The following is a 17,434-nucleotide window of genomic DNA, read 5'->3' as shown; positions in this document are numbered from 1 at the left end:
TTCCATTCTCACACTGACAACCTCACTCAAACTCCAGAAGCCTTACAAATACACCTTTACAACGATGCACCCCACTACTAAAGAGTTAACAGACTCAGTCTAAGTCAAAGCCTATACTGGCCAGTATCTATTTATTTATTACAAAATTCAAGAATCATGGCACACCCAACACCAGCACCACTTTAACCTTCTCAATGAGCTTTACTTAGATGTTGAATATACCAAAGGAAAAAACAGCTTTTAAAGCGAGTTATCTTTGCATATTTTAATTCTAAAGAACCATTAAGTTGTTCTTTGAAAATTCAGCTCAGTGAATGAAGCTCTACATATTCACAAGAATTTGTAACATTTTATCCAGCACAATAACTCAACCTGTTCGCAGAACTAAAACCAACTCACAAGTTGGTATGTTATGATCATTTTAAGTTCCCAATCAATTTTTTGTTATAGTCACTGATATTTAAAACACGGGGTACTACATTATTTTTGCAGTGAAGCACTGGGAGATGGCACAAATTCCAATTATTTAATTGATCATACATTCCCAGCCTTCTGCAATACTCCTCATGATTCAAAAATGACTGTCCTTGTGTAATAGGTTAGTACATGAAGCAGCACAGGAACAGCATAGCACAATCCCTGTTATTTTAAAAATTGTCATTTGTGTGGTACACAAATTTGGAAAAGGCACATGGTGGGGAGAGGGACATACAAAAACTTTGAAATCTAAACCACTATGCTGAAGAAATAAGTGTCCTGCAGAGCCTACACTTTGGCGAGTCACGAGCTGTAGTCTGAACGTGCTAACAGTTCAGACACAGCACACTTAGTGCTGATCTGGTGAGGAGCCACATGTCTGGTATGGACATTCAGGTGAATATATGTTGAAATTACAACCAAATTAAATTTAAAAGGACAAGGTAATGTATAGTTTTTAATGAAATACTATTCACTAGGAAATATACTGCACAGTAACAAAAATCAGCACACAGAGAACAGGGCAGGACACAGTTTGGCTCTGAAGTTATTTAACAGTAGGATTTCTAGCTCAAAGGCATCAAAAACTCAAACTATTTCCGTACTTCCATATAATTTCAATCACATGCTTAGAAAAGAGGACCTTTCCACCTACAGCTCTAACAAAGACTGAAACCAGTAGATACATAGATATATATGTATCTCCAGCTAAAGCTGTTTCTAAAATAAAAACTTGATGACTGGGCACATTAAACCTTCTGAGATCCACATTTAAAAACAAGCTAATGAGGAATCACTTTATTCAGTATTTGAGAAAACAGTGAACAATTTAAATAAAATATTAAAACAGAGATCTTTATGAGTTAGTTTTTCCCGTTTAATACAAATACAAGTAACAAATCCAAAAATTACTGGACTTAGCTCAACCTGCATGTCCCAGTTGGAGTAACTGCAATCAGTTTTGCAAGACTTTACTGTAGCAGTATCACTATTGTATTTTTGACCTCTCAAATACTAATTTTTTTTTTTAAAAAAAACATTTGAGAAAGCATGTGGGGAAGAATGAAAAAAAAAAGCTATACAACTTTTAGTATAACAATTAATTTGAACTCATTATATAAATTACATTTTCTAAAGAATGCAAACTTTGCTCTATTTCAAGGGGATTTTTCCTGCAAAATGGAATACAAAAGAAGCGTTAAAAAAAAGCATTAGTCACCTTGTACTGCATTTCTGAAACTCTGGGAAAACTAAGAACAAGAACTCTCCTGTCCAAATAGCTTATAATCCAAACACAAAATCATGTTTCACATTTTGCAAATTGAGAAAGCCTTTAATGACACTAAAGCCAATACTATCCCTTTACATTTGGAAAACAGGGAGGGAAAAAAAAAAGAAAAACTTTGAAGAAAGTTCCCAAGGACAATTCCTTTAAAGTAACTCTTCCTTCAGGGAGGCAGAGACAGAAGTTTCTGTAGGATCCAACACATACATGACTCGTACAGTTGAAAATTCTTGAAGGCAAATTAGGAGAGAAAGAAAAAGGGGAAGCAGAAGCATTCTGATAGCAGTAATACCCTAATGGCATAAACAAGATTCCACATGCCTTATAGATACAATACAAAGTCTACATACATTTTGTCTAGGAGCTTAAAGGAAAGAATCTTCCCCGTATCCAGCTGCTACTGAAGTCACTTGACTTCCATATACACGTAGAAAAATTCTAAGGCAGAAAAATAAAAGTTCCAGCAATACTGAAAGGTACCACTGATTTTTTTTTTAACCTTTAAAAAACACATTAATTACAAGAAAAAAGCCTAATAAAGTAATTAAATACTGGAGTATGAAACAGTTTAGTTAGATGCTCATCTGAAACTCCATTTCACATTGTACATGCCATAGACGATAAAGGTACTACCAGAAGCACCACCAAAGATAATAAAAGCCTCCCCAAACCATACCTGGTCTTTTAGTCTACAGCAATTGTTGCACCATGTAGCAAGATACAGTTACTTGCTGATCAGCACTACAGTACCAGATTTTTTGTGTGTATATCTAGATTATACATAACTAACTTACATATGTCTCATTACCTGGAATATGCATGTTAAAGAGATGGCACAAAGTTTGCCTCACAGAAGCATCAAGTGATAACACTTCTTTCTGAATCCCAAAACATCCGTCTTTCAGCTTAGTCTCCCTCCTAGTATGCTGTCTAGGATTTAGAATGCTTTCTTTTTTTCTTGAGTTTTACACACAAGGAAAACAAGTTTCAAAGCCATTCACAGGGTACCACGAGTTCATCAAGTAAAGAACACAAAGAATGTGTTAGCCCACCTAAGAAAAAAGGGAATTCATTACATAGATCAGGATGTAAAGCTGAGTTGTTATGACTTCATAAATGGCATATTTGAGACATTACTAAAAAAGTAAGAAGTAGAATCACACCTTTGTCTATTACAACGATAAAGCTGTTTTCTTCTTCAGCCGTTACTCATCACAGGAAGAAAAAAATTACTTTGGACATTAGCTATTGAAAAGCTGGTGCACCCCTTCACCAGGTGGAAACAATTGCATACAGGTACATGATCCACATCACAGAGGATATGGATAGTTTCCAGCTGAGTGAATAAAATTAAAATCACATCCCTTATCTTTTTCATTGTTTCCTATCTGTAAGAATACTCTTATCAATTCTTCATGCACATTCACTGGTTTGCATCTGCTTTGTTTCTAAGGGGGGGGTTTATCTCACGTGGCTGACCCTCTGCTGAAGAAGCTTTAATAAAGAGTACAGAACTTAAAAACACCAACCATGTGTTAAAGCTTGCTCATCAAGGGGTTATAAAGACCACACAATACATGCATAAACTTTGTACTGTCTGTTATGTTCAACAAACCACTTGCTATCATGTATGAGAGCTAACTTCTTTTTAGTGACTATCTAAAAAAATTTAACACTGGACATGCTGCAAAAAAAAAAAAAAAAAAACTTACATCAACTTTATAACTTATAAAAATAGTAACTTATGAGTTTTAAAAATTAAGGCTAGGTTAAGTTTTTCTATCCATGACTACACAAGATATAACAATTAGATGTGTCATTACTGGGACTGGCAGGACCCAGTCAAAGTTTCTCTCATCCTCTTCACGCAATTGCAGAACTATGGTAATACTTGGATTTGGGAATATATTGTTGTCCTGGTTTTGGCTGGGATAGAGTTAATTTTGTTCCTAGTAGCAGGCATAGTGCTGTGTTTTGGATTTAGTTGAAGAATGTTGATAACACACTGACGTTTTCAGTTGTTGCTAAGTACTGCTTATGCTAGTCAAGGACTTTTCAGCTTCCCATGCTCTGCCAGGTGCACAAGAAACTGGGAGGGGGCACAGCCAGAATAGTTGATCCAAACTGACCAAAGGGCTATTCCATACCATATGACATCATGCTCAGTATATAAACGGGGGGGAGCTGGCCACAGAGCAGTGATTGCTGCTCAGGAACTGTCTGGGTATCGGTTGGCAGGTGGTGAGAAATTGCATTGTGCATCACTTGCTTTGTATATTGTTATTATTATTATATTGTTATTATTATCATTACTATTCTACTTTATTTCAATTATGAAACTGTTCTTATCTCAACCCAGGAGTTTTTCTGACTCTTACTCCTTCAATTCTCTCCCCCATCCCATTGGGGTGGGCAGCAAGTGGCTGCGTGGTGCTCAGTTGCTGGCTGGGGCTAAACCACAATTGTTTTCTTAAAAGCACCAGGAACAAAAGCTGTCCAGTTCTTCTGCTTTTGAAGACATGTGGTGTTGAAGAAAGCTGGACACGTGAATCCTCCTAACTCAAAAATTCCAAACACAAGTAAAAAGAAACCCCAATATTTCTATGTTTTCAAGAAACAAGGAATTTAAAAGAATAGTGTTCTTATTCTCTGAAACTTCAAGGCTGACATTAGGACTTCAGACTTCCTGGTGCTGGATTAAGGTTTGCCACTTGGTAGCGCTTTTTGTAAACCAAGCACAAAGCTTGTGAAGTGCTCACCAGAAGCAAACGCATTGGAACAACAGTCCCAAGTTCATTTCTCTAAGAATGGTATAGCCTTGATTTCTCCAAGCTTTTCTTAGGCTACACACTTTCATTGCAACTATGCTCTAGCTTGTATAATCATTCCAACTTCCCTGCTAATTATGGTCCCCTACCATGGCATCTCATTTACTCCACTTTTCTCACAAGCACTTGTATATTCTATTGCTACCTGGTTTTGCCCTTCCCCTAGCACGGTGAAACAAAACTAAAAAAATTTGATTGCTTTTCACAACCGTAAAGTTTCCTGCCTGAAAGACAAAATGGTTCCTTGCTCTTTTAACCTGCCCAGCAAGGTGGCCCAGATGGCATCAGCACTCAGGCAATGGCTGGCGACTTCCACCAGCGGTAGCTTGCCGCTCCTCCTTCGCCGCGGCCCTGCCCGCCCCCGCTGCCCCCTCGCCGCCGGGAAGACGGCGGCAGCGAAGGCCGACAGCCACTGCAAGGCCCGGGCGCTGTAGCAGCGCGCACAGCCAAGCACCGAGGCAGTCCTTCCTTCCGCACACCATTAGCGTCCAGCTCCCTTATGCGGGACGGCGGCGGCGGCAGAGCGTGCAGCGCCCGCCTCCTACCCACGGCAACGGGGCCTCCCGCGGGGGCCGGCAGGGGCGGCGCTGGCCAAACCCGCGGCGCATGCGCGACTCCGCCCCTGCCCGAGGGCGCCCCCGTCCACGCGGCCCGCACACCCTGAGCACTCCGCCCGCGGCCCCGCACACCCTGGGCACCTCGCCCGCGGCACGCACACCCTGAGCACTCCGCCCGCGCCCCGCACACCCTGGGCGCCCCGCACACCCTGGGCGCCCCGCACACCCTGGGCGCCTCGTCCGCGGCCCCGCACACCCTGGGCGCCCCGCCCGCGGCCGCGCTCCCGGTGAGGCGGCTGCGAAGCCGCGCCGCCGCGGCGGGCGCAGAGGGGAGGGGCGGGCCGGGCCGGATCGGGCCGGGCGGCCGGTTTGCGCCTGCGCGGCAGCAGCCCCGGCGCAGCGCCGGCGGGGCGGGGCCGAGGAGTTAGGCGGCCGGGGAGCCGCCGCAAGGGCGTCCGCGTTTCGGGCCCGGTGCGGGGAATTGGTGTGCGTTTGTGTGCGTGTCTGGGAAGCGATCGTGGAGCGGGCCGCACCTCGCTGCGGAATATAGGCTTTTGTCTTGAGCGGGTGCCGGGTACTGGCAGCGGTCCTGGTGGCCCTGCACCGGGGCGGAGGGGTCGGCGGAAGTTACTGAAGTGATCCGTCACTGCTTGCAGCAGTCCCTCCGCCTGCGAAGGGACTTGCCGCCTTGCGATAATTTTACATTGTTTCCAAAGCATCTGAGACTCGTTTCTTAGTGGAGTTCTGTACTGTGCTGTCGTCTGTGTGTGTTCGATTGGGAAACCAGAACGTGTTTTCCACATTCATATAAGCTTGGCTTTCATAGCAAAATCTTTCTCTCCTTAAGCCAATTTAAAACTACTCTTGATTATTAGGGTAAAATTTCACTGTATTTGGAGATGTGTGGGACTAATGTGGTTGGGAATAAGAATGTCGTACTAATTACAAGAATTTGACTGTTGTGTCCATACTTTTGGTGTTAATGTTGGTTATCTGTGTAGCATTAAATTTAATTCTTTTACTTAAATCCTTTTATTAATGGTGAATATGTTTTCAGGTGGTTTTGTTTTCTTTTTTTAACTTAGTTGACACAATGACAGACTTTGAAAAGAACCTGCGTCAGAACATGATTTCTCAGCTGCATAACTTTGCTGCTGTTGGAGATGCAGCCAGAGTGAAAGCATTGCTTAGTCAATCCCCATCACTTATCAATGCAGCTGCAGATAATGGCTGGACAGCCCTGATGTATGGTGCCAGAAATGGACACCTTGAAGTTGTGCAGATTCTTCTTGAAGAAGGGTAAGCTGTTTAGTAGATCCCATTGAAGAGCTCTAACCTGAATCCCTTTCTGCCCATTCCAGCTTGATCTTAGAAAAGTAAATTTACCTGACAGTGGAAGAATTTTCAGGGTTAAAACTCAGGAAAATATATTGTGTGTCTGTTTATAACTGGATTCTGTTATTGCATCATGCTTTCCATATTTGCTAAGAAACTCTTTAAAAAAAGTGATGAGCATCTCTAAAATTATTCCTTCGATATTCACAGATATATTGTTATTCCTCCTAGAGACCAACAGAATAGAACAAAGTTTATATCTCATTCCAACCACTGCACTGAGTATAAATTTGGTACATTTGACTGTTCCGCGTAGACTTTTTCTCTAAACTTTATTTGTAATCAGCTTGCATCTATGTTACAGTGCAGAATGTTTGCTGACGTACTGGCTGCTAGGTAGGACATGACAGACACACTCTTACAAAAGTTGCTGATTGATGAATTTCTATTTGTCTCTTATTTTTTGGACAGTTCACTTCCTCCTTGAGCTGTCACATTTCTTCAGTTGGTATGACACCAAGCATGTTCATTGCTTGTCAAAAATTTACTATCATGTTTGCTATCTGCAAGTCAACTGTTGTACTTCTAGTTCTTCAAGACGCTCAGAAAAGCAAAGAATGTTTCAAAGTTCTCCTTGATACCCCAAAGAAGATTCTTCTGAAGCCTGAATAAAGTCAGGATGAGTGTTGGTCTCTTCTCCCAAGTAGTTAGCGATAGGACGAGAGGGAATGGGCTCAAGCTGCGCCAGGGGAGGTTTAGATTGGATATTAGGAAAAATTTCTTCACGGAAAGGGTAATCAAGGGTTGGAACAGGCTGCCCAGAGAGGTGGTGGAGTCACCATCCCTGGAAGCGTTCAAAAAACGGGTAGATGTGGCACTTTGGGACATGGTTTAGTCTAGTCTACCTTAACTGGTTTAGTGTGGACTTGGTAATGTTAGGTTAATGGTTGGACTGGATGATCTTAAAGGTCTTTTCCAACCTAAATGATTCTATGATGCTAGGATCCAAATATTTCAAATGGAAAACATTTCAAAATGAAGAGAGTCAGATGTTGCGGTTCAACTGAGCTCTACATTAATTAAGTCCAGCCTGTTCCTTTCTGCACCCCTAATTACAGAACCAAGTTCATTGAGTTCATTCTGTGGTTATGCGTAATCTCAAGTACAGCATTCCACAGCCTCCAGTGTCATCCCACCCTTTTTTTTTTGCAGTCCTACCCAGATGCTGTGCCATCTGATGGGGCTTAGCATGGACCATCAGATGAACTGCTGTTTTGTACTGTAATCAGTACATTCCAACAAGTAGAGGAGTATCTCGGTGCCAGATTTTGTGGCTTGAAATCATCTATGTATTGAGGAATCTTTAGCGATTTGGGGGAATTTACCAGTTTGGTAAATAGCATAACAGTTTTTTAAGTTATGCTTACTGTAAAAAAAAGAGTGAATATCCACTTGTAAATGCCCTTTTCAGGGCTGTTCTCTTAGGCAATTGAATATAGTTCCTAAGGTGATGCTGTGGCCTCACTGGTCTCATTTATTTATGCTTAATCATAAAAATCATTTGGAAAAATACAGTTGCTAGATGTATAAACATGAATGTCTATGAAGATAATACTACATAACATTCCAGAGGCTAATCCTAGAAAGCTAGTCAATGGTTTTTTTATATTCATACATGTTTGAGAAAAGCTACAGGAAAAGTTTCTAGACTTGAAAAAAAGATCTTAGTGATCTAAAGAGGTTGGGCCACTGTTGTGGACACTGCCTGATCACAGTCTGCACATACCTGAGCAGATACAAAGTACAAGACAAAATCAGAACAAAATACAGTGGCTGGGAGAGAGGAAATCAAGTAGGAAATTAGACAAGATTTTGCTGAAAGGAGACTTAATCTTTAAAGATAAATGGGCAGCAGGAGTTTCTTTTGCATCAAAAACTTGTAAATTAAGTTTTGAATGCTTTTCTAAAAGGTACTCAAACTCCCTCAAAAACTATTGAGGTTAACAAAAAATGTCAAGTCAAAACAGTCTTGCCTGTGGTACACTTAACTCTGTATCAGCAACATGAATATACTGACGTCTAGTCATTTTAAAAACTGGCCCCGCAACTACTGTATGATTTGTAGTTTACAGTGAAATTTCTGTTTCACTATCCACTTGAGTTAAAATTGACAAAAAAAAAAAGTGTATTATTTTTGACCTCGCAATCAACCCCAATCTATTTCAAATATGTTTTTATTTTTTTGTTAATATTCAAATATATATCATGAGGCAATGTTTCCTCATCTGTGTCATTTTGCGGACAGTTTGGTAACAAAGAGATCCCTACAGGGACCAGAACCGCAGTGGTAAGGGTGCTGCTTCTCTCACTAGGCAGAAGCTGTATTCTTGATTCTTACTTAACGGTAATTTATTGTAAATGTTTCAATTCTGCTTTCAGTAGCTTCTAGAAAGTAATGCTAGTTAAACTGCTGGGGTCTTTTTTTTCATTATTGGTTATTCAAAAGAGACCTGTAGCCTGGCTTTCAAAGTTATATTTGTAAATGATCTTGAGCTTTTTGTTTGTTTGTTTTTGCATGGTGCATTGTGTGGGATTTTAATTAATTCATTGCTGTTGTACTACTGCATGAAGCTTGGTAAGTGATATCTGGAGTGGATCAACAAATACGTGGGATCTGGCCTTAGCAAAAGAAAATGAAGTATGATTACTTCTCTTTACCATAATGCTAAGTATTTAGCCTAAAGAGTGTCCCAGTATAGACAGAGTGTCTAAAAGTTCTTGCACCTTAATAATATCAGATGTATATGCTGTAAGTAAGAATAATACAGCATCATGACTCTTCCTAAACATATTTACCCTGGTAACCCCTGTTCTTTTCTCTTTCGCTAGGTGTGACAGGTCCATCGTTAATAAATCAAGGCAGACAGCTCTGGACATTGCTAAATTTTGGGGGTACAACCACATAGCTAATTTGTTGGGTAATGTGAAGGGTGGGCAGAGGCCTAATTTTCTGTCGAATGAAGTGAAAGAATATGAAAATTATTTTGGCTTGACACTTCTAGACAGAAGGAGTGATAAAAGAACAGATTCCAAGTGGCTAAGGAAAAAACAAAGCCATCCAACTACAGTGTACATCCTCTTCTCAAATCTAAGTCCTTTGGTTACTTTGGGTGGGGGAATAGAGAGCTCCCAGCAGCCGGAAGTAAAGCTTTGCAGGCTGTACCACAACGATGTGGAGCAGTGCATGAACCAAACTGAAGAAGGCACTTTGATTTTTCTTGGAGTTGAACTTCAGTTCCACATGAACCTTCTGGCTGCTTGCAATGGAAGCATTCTACAAGAAGATGAAGAGGATGGGTTGGTTGCTTGGTTTGCTCTTAGTGTGGATTCTGCTTCTGCTGAGAAATTTAAACAGAAGCATGAGGACTGTTACTTTCTTCACCCACCAATGCCAGCACTACTGCAGCTACCTGAAAAAGAAGCTGGTAAGATGCATAAAATGCAGAAGTTATCAAATGTGTAATCAGAAAGATATGATTTGGGATTCACTGAGGTATAATGCAAGGACAAACCACTGCAAAGGAATCAGGTATTTTCGGTGGCTTTAGAAATATTTTAATGTTAAAAGCTTGTCAGTGGTTTTGTGAAGAATTTTGTATGTAAGAACATGTGCGGTTGCAAAGCACTAACATCTGCAATGGCAAGTATTACACTGTAAAATCTGTTGATCATCATGGTTTTATAAATGGTACTATTTAAATATTAATGCCTGCACATTAGTGTTCTAAAATGAAGAAAAAAATCTGTCATTACCAAGTTTTCATTAGAAGAAATGAGACTAAGTCCTTAGTAAGAGTGTGCTGTATACTATCTGAGAAGGAGATTGTGAGCAAGTTTTGGAAAGTCAGGATCTCAAAGTGAATGAATGTCATTATGGACATGTTGTTAACAACTGCTGTTATAACAATTTTGCTTTTACAGGATAAAGGGCAAGCTTGAGTTGCACCTGAAGTTTAAATGGAACAATGCATTATTATGTCAGTACTGGTAGTAGCCCGGTCATCTGGAAGAGGTGTGATATATAATTCTGGCACTTTGCCCAGGCAAAGTAACTTCTCTGAGAAACAGTGTGTATTGATCTGGATGAGTTTTTTCTGAATGCATAAATTGGTCTGTAGCTACATAGTACTGTGTTCTATTGCATGTGCTGTGCTACAGAGAAAAAGATCTGAATAACTCATATTGCTCAACCTCTCTTGTAGTAGATTACAATTCAAGCCATAGTCTTACTTTAGTTTTTATGTTAAACTTTACTACTTGCTCTTTTTATACTATTAAAAGCTTACATGAATTAGTATTTGATTTTGTGTATTTTCAATGTATTTTTTTAAAGGAGTAGTAGCCCAGGCTAGATCTGTTCTAGCATGGCACAACCGCTACCGATTCTGCCCAACATGTGGGAGTGCAACCAAGACTGAAGAAGGGGGTTACAAGAAAACTTGCTTAAAAGAAGATTGTCCCAGTCTCCAAGGTGTTCACAACACATCATATCCAAGAGTTGGTGAGAATACTGTAGGATAAACTTGGTCAAAAGTGGCTTGTTTGTACTGTTATATACATGTAAATCAAATTTTTGTAGTTATTTCAGCTGCTTGCTTCTGTCCCAGGTCTTACATACTTCTCTCTCCACAGAGTGTGTGTGTCTCAGCTCTATTTAGGATTAAGTAGTTCAGGCTTCTCTTTCTTGCAGTAGTCTGTAATGAAGAATTGCTGTGACAATACCAATCTTTTTTGTAGTGGAGTAATACCATTTAGAAGTTCCAACAATATAAATGAGATATTAACAATACAAAGTATCACATTTTACTTCCCCTTCCCTGCTGCGTGTTATTTTCTCACCTTCTGCAAGCCCTCTGAGCTTGAAATAGCTCTGTATCAAATTTGGGCCTGTATCAAATTTCTGATACAGTGCTCATTTTCCTGTAGTGCTATTTTGACTGTATTAGCCATCTTCACTGCCTTTCACTATTCATTATCAGTCACAAACTGCCAGGCCTATTTCTACTTAGAATATAAGCTTGTATAGACAGTCTGCTATAGCTCCTTTTGTTCATGTGTTGCAAAGGAAGTGTGCTGTGTTATTGATGGGGAAACAAGGAAGGAAAAAAAGCTTACCTTTTTTACCCTGGATCATTTGGTGACTTTTTGATTACCTTTCCTTCCCCTACCCTGGCCTCTCTTCTGCAGTTGTAGTTCTGGATATTATATGTGTGTTGTATTTCTGAATTTCATGTTGTCTTACATGCTCTAGATACATCTGTCTAGTAAGCAAAGCAATTCTGCCATGTTCTTCCGTCTTACGGACTACAGTGAAGCTTGCTAAAATACTAGTGGACTTTACAGTCTCTAGCACAATAAACTTAGAGAAGGAATGGGATTATATAGGAAAGACTGATGAACCAGCATTTTCTACTGATGCCTTTCTCTGAAGAAAGTTTACAGACAGCAACACTGTCTGTAAAAAAAAAAAAAAAAATATATATAAAAGCAGAGGTAGATAGAAAAAATTAAAAACAAAACATTGAGATACCTAAGAGCTCAATAACAATAAAAACGGAAAAAAGATCATAGATGAACAGTGTGCAGAAAGCCATGACAGAAAGAATGATACCAATAGGAGAAAATACTAAGCAAGAAAGAAAAAGATGCATAAAATGACCAGAAGTGAGAAAGTAGATAAAAGAGCAACATCAGATGAGAGATTGATAGCAAACAGCCAACAAAGTCAAAAGTGGAAAGTTTAGTCAATATTTACATTGTAAGTAGAGTATCTTGCTCTTTGGTATTTCAGTCAAAAGTACATTCTTCAGACCTGTATGTGTAGAGGAGGTGATAGTTTTGCTGGTTTTGCTGCAGAAATTATTGCTGTCTGCTGGATGCGTAGCTAGGTTAGTGTTGCTGATACTCTTAACAGATTGTGTGCTTTGGTTACAGGTAATTTATGTCCCGCATTTCAAGCCTTAGCTAGTAAACTGCTTCTAACAAGCATGTATGATGGCAAACAAAATAAACAGATATCTTGGGGGGGGAGAGGGGGGGAGGGGGGGAGGAAACAAAGTGAAATAAAATAACAACTTGCTCTGGGCATCTGCACAACTCTGATTTCAATCACTCAAAGGTATCTGGTTTGTATTTCCATGCATTGGTATCTAATAGGCTGAAATTTATTATTGCTTTCTTTCATGTCCCTTACAGATCCTGTTGTGATAATGCAAGTCATCCATCCAGATGGGAACCACTGCCTTTTAGGTAGGCAGAAAAGGTTTCCTCCAGGAATGTTTACCTGTCTTGCTGGATTTGTGGAACCTGGTGAGTCATTTCATTTTCCCTTACCGAATGTTTTTTCTCACATATCAGTATGGTAGAAATACGTCCAGTGTTATGTCAAATAAATGTTTTTGCTTCCTGTTAGATAAGTTGTGATAATAAATACGCCTGTTCTGTACTTTCCAGTGGCTGATTTATAAAAAAAGCAAAAAGTAACTTGAGCAAATATAATTTAAAAATGGTTTTCTCATCATGTACTCTTAAATCACATATTTATGTGAAAAAACATTTTGGAACATACATAAGTTCCTTTCTTTAGTGATACTTAGCAAGGGATTTTAGCATAGGAAAAATAACAGCTGAAGCATAACTTAAAGTTAACATAATGTTAAGCATATGTTTGCATGTTTAGGGCCTGATTGATTATATGGAAGACAAGCTGTGTTCAGCACTGATATTTGGAATTAGTTACAATTATTAGTAGCTGCAGAACACTTTGTAAAACATTCTTATGTTGGGAATACATCTTAATCACCAGTGAAATTACAGTGTATAACTATTTTCCGTAACTGTGTACAGGTGAAATACGGTGACAGAATAAATAAGTTTATTCATGTATCATTTGAGAAAAGTCAAGATGTTTATTTCTTCATGCCTTCCTTTCTTCTGTTGGCCTTATTACTTTCTGATACTGAATTCAAGTATATAAACTGAAATTTAAGAGTAGCTGATCCTATCATGAACTTCTAATCAGCTGAACATAGCTGAACTAAAATGTCTACCTCTGATGCGCAGACTGTCTGCTTTAATGAACTGGTATTCAGTGGTTACAAAACAGTACATGTAGGTGTATGTAAGCCTATGACCATCAACACCCACATATACATCTAGCAGTTTTCCATTAATATGGAAGTAAAGCTTTCCATTGGACTTTAAGTTTGGAGAATTGTTTGTCTTAAGACAATGAAGAGTGAGTCAGGCAAAGTAGATAACATAATGCAGAAATGCGTGCAAGTCTTCTTAAGTCTCTATTTTCTCTTTTGTCATTTTAAATATTGTTTTTCAAGTTGTATTACATGCTATTACAATCCTACTGAAAATCTAAAAATTAACACAATGCTATTTATAAATGAACAGATCAGCATTTCAAAAGTAATTAAAGAAACAATGTATTTCCTACCCATTTTTTGTTGGTTTAGTTGTGGTAATAATAGTTTGTGTGTATGATAAATTATCAGTTCATGAAATAAACATTATGATGGAGAAATCATGCTTTATTTTCAAAGTTCCATTTTGCTTTGGTGGCTAGTTTTACCTTACTAGACTTCTGTATCTTGTAATTAAGGTCTGTGCCCTGATCTGTGAACTAGATCTCTATCAATAATTGGGGCAGTTTCAAGTCTTTTGAGTCAGTTCAAAGCACAGGATGTAATCGTTGCTTGGAGTATTTTCATCAGCTGCTTGTTCTTTGCCCTTTTTGATTAGGTGAAACAATAGAAGATGCTGTTCGAAGAGAAGTAGAAGAGGAGGCTGGAGTCAAAGTTGGCCATGTTCAGTATGTCTCTTGTCAGCCATGGCCAATGCCCTCCTCCCTCATGATTGGGTGCTTAGCTGTTGCAGTGTCTACAGAAATTAAAGTTGACAAGAGTGAAATAGAGGATGCCCGCTGGTTCACTAGAGAACAGGTAAAGCTCAATTTAATTTCCTTGTATTGATTAGCCTGTGACTGTATTGGTTCTGGCATATAATAGATACTTGTTTTTTTCGGCAAGTTTTATGAGCATGTATACTCTCCATTTTATCATGCTACAGTTGCATTATATTGTAATTGTAGATTACACACAACCAGAGAAAGGCAGTTATTCACAGTAATTTCTGAGTCACTTGCAAGACCTTTTTATGACATTTTTGCCAGTTAGCTCTTCACCTTTTCCTTTTGGGAGATATCCAAGTCATTGTTATTTTAATCCACTTTCTTAGCAAGCCTGTGCTTTTCATTTTTGCAGAAGTAGTATTTAACAGCATTCATCATCTGAGTTTCTCCAAAGAAGCATGCTACCAGATTTGCTGGGAGGAGGGAGGTTTAGGTAAAAACTCTGGGAATTCGTTAGTTTGAACGCCTTTTTCCATGCAGTACTATTTTAATACTCTGGTATTAAATGCAGTTTACTGTGCACTAATAGGAAATTCTACACTTAGCTTTCCTGATCATTTGAAATATAGTGAAATAAAAGAGAGGGAAAAAAGACTTTAACAGAAAGAGACATTTAGGTTACACAATGTAGTCTTCACAGGTTTTTCCACTGGCTACTTATGATCTAAACTTTTAATAACACTGTACTTCTGCCTAGCAGTTGCAAGTCAACTCTGTAAGTCAGTTTGAAGGCAAAGTTAGTCACCTACAATCTCAATGTATTCCTGACAACAGTGAGAGCATTATTTTAAATTAAAATCAGTTCTGAATACAGCTAGTCACATGCAGATTGGTCTAGAGTTGGAAATAAATGTACTTCAGAAATGTACTAAACTAAAAGTGTACTCCCATATTGCTTGCAACTGCTTCAGAAAACCAACAAAACACTTTTTCTTCTGCACTACATATGGAAAAAAAAACCCGAATTTATGGAACGGTGTAGAGCACCCTCTGGTGGTCCTTAGCATAAAGAGGCTTCACAAAAACCTTAAATACTGTATTAATAGTCAATATCCACAGCTGTATTAGAAAGAAAGTCTCCTTTGGGGCACATTCAAGCTCAAAAATTTCAGAATTCACACAGAATCCTGTGTGGGTTTTTTCTCTGCCTCTGCCTTGGAGAATCTGGTAGTGGCTCTTTAATAGCTATAGTAATGATAGACTGATAGATCATCATAGTAAGATAATTCCTGAATTAATACAGTATTAGATTCCATAGTTTATAGTGTTATCTTCTAAAGGAAAAATTCTGTCTTTATTGCAGGTTGTGGAAGTTCTCATTAAAGGAAATCAACGTTCTTTCTTTGTACCACCAAGTCGAGCTATTGCGCACCAGTTGATAAAATATTGGATTGGAATGAATGCTAATCTATAATTCAAATAATTTATTTCTTTAGGTTAAATTACTTCTTGTAGTGAATGCTAAATTAGGAATAAATTAGACAGAATTGTTTAGCTAGTAACTGTGCAACCACATGAAGTTTTGAGCCTTTCCTTTGGATCCTAAGCTAAACTGGTTTTTTCCGATCTGAGTTAGAACTAAACAACAACGCAGTGATTATCCCAAGAAACAAACAGGTAAAATTGGTACCTTGTTGTGCACAGGCTGCTTTTTCATTTTAGAATCAAATTATTATGCCTTTTGCTATTACGCTCTTAATGTTTGACAGGACTCTTTCCTGTCCCCCACTGGAAAGAGTCACAGCATTACTGGAAGGCCTGACTTTGCCTGCTGTTTGAACTCTGAATTTACATCCTCCTATTTTGTCTTAATTGTTTTTTTCTTATTTTTTCCTATCTCCATTCTTTAAATTCTGCCTGGCACAAAAAAGAACATTCAGTGCTGAAGGTCTTATCAACAATGGTTATTTTTAAGCTAATAGCATACTTAAATGGTGAATATGTAGTACTTTGTATCTTTTACATTAATAGTCCTCTAAGCAGAGTATTTACTCCTCCAGTCTGATTTGGCCTGCACTTACCCAATTGCACGTCAGCCTGAATGTAAAGGTGTAACACAATACTCTGTTTATGAAAAAGGTTTTGGAAACCTATTCCAAAAAGCCTAAATATTAGATATTTTTATGAGGTAATAATGTAGTTATTGACCCTAGGCAGTGAGTTATTTCATTCTCTGATAATTAAAAATGGAACTGTAGAGTAATGGAGGAGAAAAGTAGATTAATTAAACAAGACATAATATCTCAAAATATGTACAAAGCTCTTTTATGGAAATGGAGACACTAAGATTGTTACTGCTGTTCAGAACTTTACAGTTGAAAGAAATATATTAACCGCAGCTATAAGACTGGGAAAGCAATATATTAATTAAAATATGTATTTATATATATTTAATGCTACAGTTCAGATTTCTGCCTTAATTTATTGTGTTATTGAAAAGAATGTTAATTTAATATTCTTTCAAAATGGAATGTTGTAAAAGTATACTGGTTTTATTATTAATGTCACTATGTAATGGTTCAGTAGTCTGTAATTATGTAGTCATTGCACTGATATAAAAAAAATGCAAATGACCAGAAGGAAATGCAATGATAGTCATAAATATGAACTTACTATCATATGGTGATTTGCTTATTCAGAGTAATTTGAATATTTTTTAAATCAGTGAATGAATGATGTCAGATTTGTTTCAAAGTTCTCTGGAAACTGGAATCAGTAAAAATGTGTTACAAATCCTAATAGTTTGTTTTGTTTTGTTTTGTTTTTAAAGGCATTGTATATCAAACTTTAAAGCAAGAATCATTTCTGACAGACCTGGAACGGCTGACAGGTCATTGCATTGCTTCATTTTCTCCCTTGTTTCAGCTATACCTACAAATGAAGAAAATCAGGTTATCCGTTGGAAATGAGAAAGAAGCAATACACTGCTTGGCTTTTGCAGGGAAGGGGGGAAATATGAAAAGCTGTCATG

At 38.4% G+C, this 17,434-nt stretch overlaps 1 protein-coding gene across 4 annotated transcripts; it reads left to right on the top strand.

The window, feature by feature from the left end:
• The first annotated feature begins 5,587 nt into the window (after window positions 1-5,587).
• On the top strand, window positions 5,588-17,375 carry NUDT12 (nudix hydrolase 12). Of its 4 annotated transcripts, none has more exons than XM_075726859.1 (8): window positions 5,588-5,618; window positions 6,233-6,446; window positions 9,372-9,967; window positions 10,876-11,043; window positions 12,738-12,851; window positions 14,295-14,494; window positions 15,767-16,080; window positions 17,234-17,375. In XM_075726859.1, the coding sequence occupies exons 2-7, from the start codon at window positions 6,241-6,243 to the stop codon at window positions 15,875-15,877; spliced, it is 1,395 nt and encodes a 464-aa protein (XP_075582974.1). In that variant the 5' UTR covers window positions 5,588-5,618; window positions 6,233-6,240; the 3' UTR covers window positions 15,878-16,080; window positions 17,234-17,375. The 4 variants fall into 4 exon arrangements, with proteins under 4 accessions (XP_075582974.1, XP_075582976.1, XP_075582975.1 ...); XM_075726861.1 differs by having other exon boundaries at window positions 5,589-5,633; XM_075726860.1 differs by having other exon boundaries at window positions 5,589-5,643.
• Window positions 17,376-17,434: the final 59 nt, after the last annotated feature.

Source organism: Pelecanus crispus, chromosome Z (genome assembly GCF_030463565.1).
Source record: "Pelecanus crispus isolate bPelCri1 chromosome Z, bPelCri1.pri, whole genome shotgun sequence".
NCBI lineage: Eukaryota > Metazoa > Chordata > Aves > Pelecaniformes > Pelecanidae > Pelecanus > Pelecanus crispus.
This window is presented reverse-complemented; position numbering and strand designations above follow the sequence as displayed.

Coding starts and splice junctions, on each gene's coding strand:
- NUDT12 (XM_075726859.1), top strand. CDS start 6,241: ATGACAGACTTTGAAAAGAACCTGCGTCAGAACATGATTTCTCAGCTG. Junction 11,044..12,737: donor CACATCATATCCAAGAGTTG/GTGAGAATACTG, acceptor TGTCCCTTACAG/ATCCTGTTGTGATAATGCAA. Junction 12,852..14,294: donor TGCTGGATTTGTGGAACCTG/GTGAGTCATTTC, acceptor CTTTTTGATTAG/GTGAAACAATAGAAGATGCT.